General features: G+C 54.5%; 1 protein-coding gene across 1 annotated transcript; it reads right to left on the bottom strand.

Annotated features, from left to right (window-relative positions):
* Positions 1 to 9,640: 9,640 nt before the first annotated feature.
* LOC106148851 (pulmonary surfactant-associated protein D-like) lies at positions 9,641 to 10,336 on the bottom strand (the record flags this gene model as incomplete). Its single annotated transcript, XM_013515675.1, is given in 1 exon segment — positions 9,641 to 10,336. A coding segment is annotated over 1 exon segment (566 nt), but the record flags the coding sequence as incomplete, so codon positions are not given.

Here is a 10,336-nt window from a genome sequence, read left to right as displayed (position 1 = left end):
AGAGTTAATTTAAACTCGGAGGTATGATAGACACTGTGAAATGATAGGAAACCACTGAAGAGTAAAGGGCTTCTGGGATGTGGGAAAAGAGAAGGGAAAGAAGGAGAAATTTTGTATGTATGTATATACAGGATAGTAACATGGTTGTTCTTCTGTCTGCTGTTTCTATGCTGAAAGAAACTGTCAATGAGTCTTTGGTTGACCAGTATTGCATGTCTATATCTGTTTTCATGAGAAGCCACTTTGAAGATATCAATATGTAATACAACCACCATTGTTAATTCCCTACCACTTTGTTTGTAACTCTGTATTGTCTGTATTGTGCTTGTGATATGTTGTAAAATGTTGTATGTCTGTTAATATTTCCCTCCTTTTATCTTTAAAATAAAAAAAAAAATTATCTTACAAAATAATACAAGTCCCAGTTCAATAAATAAGAAAACATGGCTACTTAATAACAAGCCTGGCCAGAAGCCAGAGCCATGGAGGGCCGTGTGACCACAGGGTCCATGTGGCCACGGAGGGGCTGCACCATGGGTAGACTGAGCCAAGCCTGGTACAAACGCATCCTCTGACTTTGGGCCGCGCTTCTAAGCATCAGAACCATATGCTCTGGTCAGACCTGCACTGGCTGTCCTAGCGGCCAGGAGGAAGAAACACAGGGACCGTGCTGTGCTGGCCACGCACCTGCATTCCCTGCTACCCTAGGGAGAGAAAGGAAGGCGTGAACAGTGCTTGGGGACACAGGGATCGTCCTCAGCTGAGACCTTGCACAGCGGGAGACAGAGCTGGTGGGCCGCTCGGGGCCTGTGGGAGCCCGGGCGTTCCTGTGGAGGGGAAGGACACTCACACAGTCAGCAGCGTGAGGGAGCAGAGCAGGCTGAGGAGTGGTGTGGGCGGAAAGCAGGCCCATCTGCACGGCTCGCATGCATTAGTGAACGTCCTTCCCCTGAAAGAAGGCACAGAGCCACACTACAGACAGCCATGGGACTGCCTGTGTTTGCTTCTCACTGTCACAGCTCCTGAACCGGGAGGTTAGACTGCCCACACCCATCCTGCCAAGGTCCCGAGGGCTGAGTCTGAGCTCCGCTGGGGGGATCCACTGTGGGCACCTGCACGGCTGACGTCCAGGGTATGGAGGGCTGCTGCCTCATCTGAGTCAGCTCGAGTTCACAGCTGTTGAACTGTTGAACTACAGGGCCTGCAGCTGTAGGAGCCAGGTCCCCACTTCCTGCAGCCAGGGGATGTTCTTAGCTACCCTCCTCCCTGCTCACTAGCGACAGCTGCTCCTTCAAGGCCCTGCGTCTCTCTCTGCTGCCCAGATCTCCCTGATCTCCCCTCGCAGGGCCAGGCTGGCTCAAGAGAGCCTTTCCCTGGACTACGGCAAGGCCAGCTGACCTCGGGCAGCACAGAGATGGGTAAAGGGCTCCCAGGTTAGCCCTGCAGCAGTGGGGCTCAGGAGTCACCCTACAGCTCTGCCTCCTAAAATTCCAGAGAAAAAGCCAACACTGAGCAGGAGTGCTGCCGTCTCAGACCCTAAACAAGCTGTCCCTGCCCGAGGAAGGAATGTTCCCGAGAGCAGAGAACAGCTGATGAAAGAAAGAAAATCCAGCTAAACAGGTAGGGCTTGACCAGATTGCGAGATACCGAAAACTAAATGAGAGGTTTTATTCCCTTCTACAAAAGCAAGCAGATCTGCTTAATATTCCATGGCTGATGCAGTAACTAAATGAGGTAATCAGGATCAGATTTTTGCAGTAAAATTCAGAACGAAATTACAGGAGAGTAAAGTTATTCCACAATTGTGCAGTAACAAACAATACAGCTCCCCCCGCAAGGCCTTCAGCAAACAGCCACTTCCTCTGCCCGCAGGCAGTGCGGTGCTGCGCAGCGTGGGAGAGGTCAGAAGGTCCTGGCACCTTGCAACAGGCCCACGCACACTCAGTCCCCGCCTGCCTGCTCTGTGCCTGGCACGGTGTCAACCAGTGGGTGCGGGCAGGAGGACAGGGCAGTTGGACTCAGGACAGCGGAGGAAGTGGGGGCGCAGGGTAGAGCGCCCATGGGAGAGGGGCCATTGGGTCGTTCGGGTTCAAGGCGCCAGGGCTCCTGAGCTCCATCGCGCACGGCTCACGCGCTTCTCCTGCTCGCATCTGTCTTCACATAGCTTCCAAATCTTCAGGAATAGTAACAACAGGAAGTTGAAGGTTTTCTTCTTTCATTTCTAATTTACAAGGAAGCCTGAATGTGGAAAATTGGAATTCCAACAGGCACAGAAAGCTCAGGAATCCCACAAACCTAAGTGTGACCGAATTCTGCCTCTCACCTCCGGAAGGGCAGGGTGAGGGTGAGCGGCAGGGCCCTGCCACACCCAGGAAGCTCCCTCCCGCAAGGGGACCAAGGGCAGGCCTGCTGGTCCCAGCGTGCCCCTGCACCGGCAGGACACGTTTGTGAGGTTTATTAGTGCAAGTGCTGCTTGTGTAATTATTAATCACATCTCACATCGGATGTGTGGAACTTGTGCCTGTATTTGATGACATTCTAATGAAGTTTCTTTTTCACCAATTGTTAGGCAAGACTTCACTTTTAATCTTCTAAGCCGGACGTTAAATCAGCGCCCAGACCACGGCAGGCTGGGTTCAGAGCCAGGGCTCCTGCTGCAGATGTCTGCACAGAAACTTCTGTCCTTATGACTTCAGGAAAGAACCTCTGGGGGACTCTTTCGCACTTGATTTAGGAAGGAGGGGGCGCTGGGGTGGCACCCAGGACGCTAAGCACAGTGCCACTGAGCCATACCTGACCTGGCATTTGCTTTCATAAGTGTCAGAACACTTTAAGCACAGGAGCTAATTTTATAGAACATTTTGTGGTGAAACCTTCTTGGAGGAAACTAAAGGGCCTCAGTATTTGTAACAATTTCTTTTAGCTCAACTGAGATTCTTTCTAAAAATAAAAAAAAAAATCACTGTAAGAAATTCCCACAATGAAGTTTGCTTGACTTTTTAGCTGTTTATTTAGTAACTAATAAGTGAAATTCAAGCGCCAGGCAGGGCCAGTGATATAGCTCACAGCGATATAGCTCAGCGGCACAAGCACCTGCCTGGCAAGCACAAGGTTCTGAGTTCGATTCCCAGTACCAAAAAAAGAAAAAAAAAAAAAAAGCCTGAAACAAGCAACTATGCAGAGTCCCCTTGAATTACCAACTCTACACCTGTGTGTATTTTGTGTCCTCCCAGACACCTTGCTGTGCAACACTGTTGCTAATGTGGTTTGTGGGTTTGGGGCTTTGCTACCTCACTGCTTTGTTTGAATGTTGACCTTTAGAAAACCTAAAAAACTCTACTACCTCATCTTCCACCATCAGCATGTCCAAGACTACTGTCTCCTCCTACACCGAATATGCCAGCTGGTGAACCACCGCTGCAAGGTCAGGAAGGCATGCTGGTCGTGTGCTCTGCACTCGCCCACTCTCTCACTGCTGGGGCAGTGTCTGGCATAACAACCAAGAAAGAAGAAAAAGTTCAGCCCATGGCCAGGCACATCATGGCAGCAGGGCCTAGCAGAGGAAAAATACTCACCTCATGGTGGCTGGAAGCAGAGGAAGAGGAAGGGGTAGAGGACAAGAATGCACCCTTCTGGGTCACACTCCAGTGGCCACTTCCTCAGGGTGCTTTCAGCATGACTAATCGGTGGGTGACCCAGTCGTCCTCCACACACGTGCGGCTTCGGGGGACATTTCAGACCTGAGCCATAGCACACCCTTCCTAAGAGGCTATGGAGAGCACACAGCCCAATCAAGTGAGCAAAAGAAAAGGTGGTCGCAGGACGCAGAATCCGGGCTCACTAGAGGTGGAGGGGTCCCAGGTCACTGGGGGAGCACGTGGGTGACATGGCCCTTCGGGGGTGGACGTCACAGGGGACAGGGCACTGCCTCCAGGAAGGAGGTATAGTACAGCTAGTAAATGCTTGTGTGTTCAGTGACGTTGAGAGAAATCTTGTAACTTTGCCATAATTGGTTAAGAATTAGTGGTAAATAATACAAAAAAAAAAAAAAATAACCAAGAAAATACGAAAGGGAGGCAATGATTGTCTTCTAGGGAAAGAAAGTTGTACATGAAAGGAAAGATAATCAAAACGTGTAACACCAGCCAGGGTAGCGTGCAGACCCACACACACACTTCCTCGGCCCAGTGGCAGGGCAGGACCACGAGTGCGGGAGACTCACTGAAGTGCAGGTGGGGACTCTGGAGCCTGCTGTAGGGCGGGAGGGGTCTGCACGCTGAGCTCCACACTGTACCCTCCTGGCCAGCGGGCACCACAACATGAAAACTTACAGGTATGAGTGCATCCTTTAGAATTTCAGAAGCAATAAAGGAAGCAAAGGCAGGGTCCCACGTGATTGCCCCAGGAGAGAGGGCTTTGGAGACTGGAGACAGGACGTGGGGTTATCAGATAGCCAGGGAGTTCTGTTTTCTTTTAAGGCCATGCCAATACTTATTTGGTGAAGATTAAAACAATTTCTATTTGCACATAACAGAATTTGTTGTAAAGCAGAAAATAAACTTTTGATGCACCCTCAAAGGATTGCACAGGGGAGAGCTGCCCTTCTCCACCCTTCTCCCAGTCTTAGTGGGACAATTTGTTTCCTGACACCGTCTCCAGAAAGACAGCCGCGTGGCAGCATCTCTGAGGACTGGCTTGAGATGTCTCCTTGTGGCTCTCAGTGAGGGAGCAGGATGCACTGGCCGGAGAGAGGTGTCCAGCCTTGCGCAGTGCCCAGCCTTGGCCTGCAGCAGACCCACGCTGGGGCTTTTTCCCCACAGGCAAGATTAAGCAGCATGAGGGAGCCCAGCTTCAAGCCCCTGGGACAAGCTGTCAGTCCCTCATCAGAAGACTGGGCATGGTCAGAGGGCACAGAAGAGCCGTGCTGGGGGCGGTGCGGGGAGGCGTGAAGACAGAGATGGGAAGGAAGTACACAGTCGCTGCATGGAGAGAACCCTGAAGGACCTCCGAGGGGCTGGGGGCAGTGCAGATCACCACTGCCATGCGGCAACGGGGACCAGGCGGCTCCCAGCCAGCCGCTGCTGGGTGCTGGGCCCCGCACCGGGCACAGCCATACACTGTCACCCGGTTGTGGCCTCTGCCCTCCACTGTGACCACTCCTGCTGGGGCATCACCCCTCCACCAAGCTGGGGAGCTGTGGCGCAGACACTGCATGTGTCGGGGCCCGGCCTGAGTTTCCTCGCCCTCCAGAGTTATCCCAGCTGGATTTGCATTGCAAGCTACTGAGGTCACCACTTGCTGATGCAGAACCCCACGGGGCAGGGTCCACGCCCCAGGTTACCTACAGGGTCCAGGTTTCATGCCAGGGTGCCCAGGGCAAAGTGCAGGGCTTCACAGTGCCAGTATTCACAATGGCTGCGACCTGGGGCCAGCCAGATACCCGCAGTGGAGGACTCAACAGAGAAGCACAGCAGATGTGCCCTCCTGACTTTGCGTTCAGCTGGCCTGTGCAACCCAGGCAGACCAGGAAGCCATTCTCAAGTGGAGCTCAAGCCAGAGCTGCCCGGAAGATTAAATCTTGCGGTGAGATTGACCCTCATCCTCTTCACATATTTTGGAGTAAGAATGACAACAAAACAGAACCTTTTCCCTTTTCTGGCACCTATGTAATACCAAACTGAACTAGATTTTTAAAAGTAACTTGGAGGTACAACCCCTCAGGCTCGTCCAGGGCATGGGACGTTTCGGCCTCACGTTCCGGGGGTGGGGGCGGTCTGGCAGAGGGGGCCGTGGGAACCTTGGTACTTTGAGCCCGGAGCCTCGGATAGCATCCTGTGTGGTTGTGGGAGCCACTCTGGACTGAGGTGTCTGGTTCTGCACGCCCCCTCCTTCAAGCCCTTCTGTGCTGTTACCTGGTGCTCAAGGCTCCAAATCGCAGTTGGGGTCCCTTAGCTCTCTCCCTGTTGGCTGAGCTCACCCTACGGGGCTCCATGCAACGCTGGGGTGTAGGAGGGTGGGGGACTAGGTCCCTGCAGGTGGCGCTCACCCTGCAGCAGACACCCAGGCTGTAGAACGACTGAGCTCAGACCCCACCCTAGGCCAGCTGAACGCAAAGTCAGGAGGGCAGTGTCCTGGGGAAGCACGATTGTTGGGAAATTTCCGTGGGTACTGTTAATTTACAACCAAGGCTCAGGAATTTTACTCAGTGGTGCCCCAAAAATGCTAGAGGAGTGCGTGAGTCAGCTTCCTGTTGCGGCAACAAAATACCTGAGATAGTCGCCAAAGGAGGGGATGTTTGTTTTGGCCCCTGGGCAGGTGGACTCTCTCAATTTTGGGCCTGTGTCCTGCAGAACTTGGGGGGTGGGGACTGCAAGGTCATCTCAGGTAGCTGGGAGAAGACAAGAATGACCCTGTCCAGCATCCTGTGACCTTCCTCCTCCCACCTCACTCTACCTCCCAAAGTGCCCTAGACTGTGGACCAAGTCTTCAGCCCAAGGGCCTTGTGGACAGCAACTGTCACTGAGCAGGTGATGAGAAAGGGGACACTTTTCACGTGACTGAAAGACACACTACGGACTCCGAGGCGAGCAGGTGAGAACAACTCGCAGACACAAAGGAGGGGGAGTTGTGCGGGCCCAGAAATCAAGTTCCTTCACTGAAGCACTCCACCACCAGCACAGGGGACACGGCCACCCAGTGCTCCTGGACTGCGGAGGTGCCCCGACAGAGGTGCACTGGCCCAGGGCGAGGCTTCAACCCCCAGGCCAGGTGCCCCGCCTGCTCCCAGGCACAAGTCTCCTCCATGTTCTCAACCTTGGGCTTAGCTTCTGCCTGTCACTTGATTTCCCAAAAGTTGTTTTGATATAGGGTGTATGATACAGGAATGTCATAGGACCTCCAATAATCCAGGTAACATAAGGGAAATATAACTCTCAACCTGCTAGATCTCTGACACACCAAGTTCATATTTTATAAAATTGAAGAATAAATTCTAGTAACAAGAGAAGAGGAAAGTATCATTATTATTATTATTATTATTTGTCTTTTTGAGACAAGGTCTCACTATGCAGTGCAGGCTGGCCTTGAGCTCACTTTGTAGTCCAGGCTAGTCTTGAACTCACAACGATCCTCCTGCCTCAGCCTCCTGAGTGCTAGGATTACAGGCATGCACCACTGTGCCTGGCCAAGAAAAAGTATTTATTGAGGAAAGAAAACTAAGAGAGACAGAAGGGACCAGGGGAACCTGCTCAAGGGAGCTTTATACAACAAAACCTTGTGGTGAGGGCAGTATAAGGTGAGACAAACTACAGTTAACTAATAAAATTACCAGTGTAGTTGTTTAGGCAATACTGATCCAATAAGAAGTCACAAAGTGGGTATTAGGTGGGACAAAACTATGGTAAGCCAATAAGAGTACAAGTATAGTCACTTAGGTCATACTGATTAAATGGGGATCCAATGGGGAAGCAAGTTACTCGGCAAGCACACATGGGACAAACAAGGACTTTCCTGGAAGGAGTAGGTTGAAAAGGTTGGGTCCTCCACCCTAGGTGATTGACACCTGCTTAAGAGCATCAGTCCTTCTGTTCACCCCTAGCGGAAGTGTGCTGTGTAGTCCTCCTCTCCATCCTGAGACTGACACCTGTTTAGAGCATCAGTCCCTCTGTTCACCCTAGCGGAAGTATGCTGTGGAGTCCTCCCTCTCTGTCCCGAGGCCTGACCTTCAAGGAATGTACCTCCAGCCACAGCTGTCTTCCGCACTGACCTCTCCAGGGCTGGCCCCATCTGACTGCCCACATTAGTAAATAATTAGCATCTGACTGCCCACATTAGTAAATAATTAGCATTAGTAAATAACTTTGCTGTCTGGGACAGTTTCTGCTTAGGGCTTAATGAATCCGCGTGTTCTGTTTCCATCTGTGTCTCCCGAGGCAGAAGGGAAGGAGGAAGACTGCAGGGGGCCCTGCTGGGAGTGGGTGCTGCGCAAGGTGTCGATGCGAGCCCACAGTCTCACCCTAGGTTTTGGGGTTTATACCTCATCACTGCACTGTGAAGCAGCCACACTGTGGGTGAGCGGGCTGCACCCTGAGACCAGAGGCTGATAAAGATGATCTTATCCCCATGGACAGTTGTCACTGGGCAAGCAACAGCTACCTCAGGCCCCAGTCAACCACCTTGTGAGCTCTGCTGCTCAGGGCCTGGCCTGCCGGGACTGCTCTCCCTCCCTGTCCCACCTGAGGGAAGCTCTTCTTCTGTCTGTAGGCGGCGGAGGAACAGTGGCCTTGGAGCAGGCAGTGGCCTCCCTCTCCCAGCCAGCACTGACACAGCCCAGCAACGTTCAACACATTCACAACGCGGTGTTGTCTGTGTGTCTCTCTCCCAGCACTTGAACCACCGGCGGCACACGCACAACCTCCACTCCCACCACCAGCGGTCCCAGCCGCCCAATGGGACACTCACGCACGTGCCACCAGCAGCTCAAGCTGGCAGGAGCCTGATAAGCTGCTCTTGGTGGATTATTCCTGGAGATGAACCCGCCTGGCCCTCCATTCTGTTTGCACGTGGCCTCCTTCCATCTGGAAGCAAAACTACCCTCCACCTGGGGTCTGGCTTGGCCTTGGAACTCACTGGCACTGAGAGTGGCAGAGGATGCCATCTGGGATTTCCCAACAGAGCCCTGGAGACCACGTGGGATGCCTTGTGACCCTCTTGGTGTCTGGCGGTGAGAGGCCCAGGCACAGGAGGCCAGCCTGCTCCAGCAACACAGGCCCTGCAGACGCAAGGATGTGTGTGCGCATGTGTGTGCGTGTGTGCCCAAGACCCCTGAGGAACAACACCAGCACTCCCACCTCCATCCCCCACAGCAGGAGCCCTCCCACCACGCCAGGCTACTGGGGGGTAAGGACTCCTCTGGTTTGAGCGCCTACGTTGGAGCTAGTTTGCTGCACAGCAACTTCTCACAGGCTGCGTTTGATTTTCTGTCATTTTAAGAGTTCTGATGGTCTTGTTTTCATAAGATAAAGATGCTGATCCTGTTGGAACCAAAAATCCAACTCACCACCTTGAAATGCAGATAATTATTACTCTCCAACAGCAGCTTTCCGGCTGTGGAGTGAGAAGAGGGGTGAAGGGCCTGCTGGGGTGAGCAAGGACCCCATCCTGTCTCTCCACGCCGCTGCCCCACCACCAGGATGTTCCTCACAGGTGCAAGAGGACTGCACATCACCTCCAGATGACATCCAGCGGGAAAGAGGACATCCCCTCTTTTGTTCCCTTTCGAGTGAGGAAATCCTTCCCGGACCACTCCCAACAGTGCTGGCCCAGGATCCATTTAGCTTGAATTTGTTTTAAGCCAATTGCTGGACAGAAGAATGGAGTCTCCAAAATGACTGGAGCCAGGACTTCCTGGGCCGTGGCTGGACAGGGCACCTGGAAGAGGCCAGATGAGCCCCACTGTGGACAGGGGTACAGTGAGGAAGGCGGGCAGCCGCAGGTGTGACAGACAGCTCAGTCAGACTGAGGTCAGCCACAGGCAGAGGGTGGGCCCTGCAGAAGACGAGGCCCCAAGACCGGCTGCCCGTGGGTCTGGAGAGGGCCAGGGCCAGGCCTGCGGGCCTCCCCAGAGAGACACGCAGCTCAGTTGTACTGTGATGGCCTCACGGGCCCAGTGGCCCCGACAGGCCCGGACACAGAGGTGCGCGAGTACAACACCCTCCCACGCTCCGGTCCCTCTGCGGAGAGGCGCCTCAGTCGGGGGCTGGGGGAAGCCATCAGGGCCCTGGCGGAAACGGCAGGCGTTCTCGGGCATCTGGAAGAGTGTGCTGAGGGGCCGCTGCCGCCGCCTCAGGGTCCAAGGTCACGTGGAGAGGGCCCCCCACGATGACAGCGGGCGCCCGGGCGCAGGGGTGCCATGCCGGGAGCCCGTGTGACACGGGAGGGTACCAAGCCCCCGAGGGACAGGCCAGGAAGCCCCTGGCGAAGCCGCGGGAGAACGACCCTCGTGCCTCCTGGCCCCAGGGTGCAGCCGTGCCCGCGCGGGCACAGCCGAGCGGACAGCGCAGCAGGGCGGACCCTCGGCCGTCTGGGCGCCCTCGCCCGCACCGGCGCTTGCTCCGGTCGCCGCGTCTACTCTGAAACGTGGCCAGTACCACTCGTCCTGCACAGCCGCGCAAAGCCTCCCTGACACCCCGACTCCCGGGCGCTAAGCGGTTCCCCGAGCGACCTGCGCAGGGCGGGCAGCCGGGGACCCCCGGGGACCCCGATCCGCCGCGCCGACCGGTGGCTGCTCGCGGAGGGGCCGCGCTCTCAAGCCGGGCCCTTCGTCCGGTCGCCAGGC

Source organism: Chinchilla lanigera, unplaced genomic scaffold (assembly GCF_000276665.1).
Source record: "Chinchilla lanigera isolate Chin_1 unplaced genomic scaffold, ChiLan1.0 scaffold00003, whole genome shotgun sequence".
NCBI classification, from domain to species: Eukaryota; Metazoa; Chordata; class Mammalia; order Rodentia; family Chinchillidae; genus Chinchilla; species Chinchilla lanigera.
The sequence above is the reverse complement of the archived record's forward strand: the minus strand, read 5'-3'. Positions and strand labels throughout refer to the sequence as shown.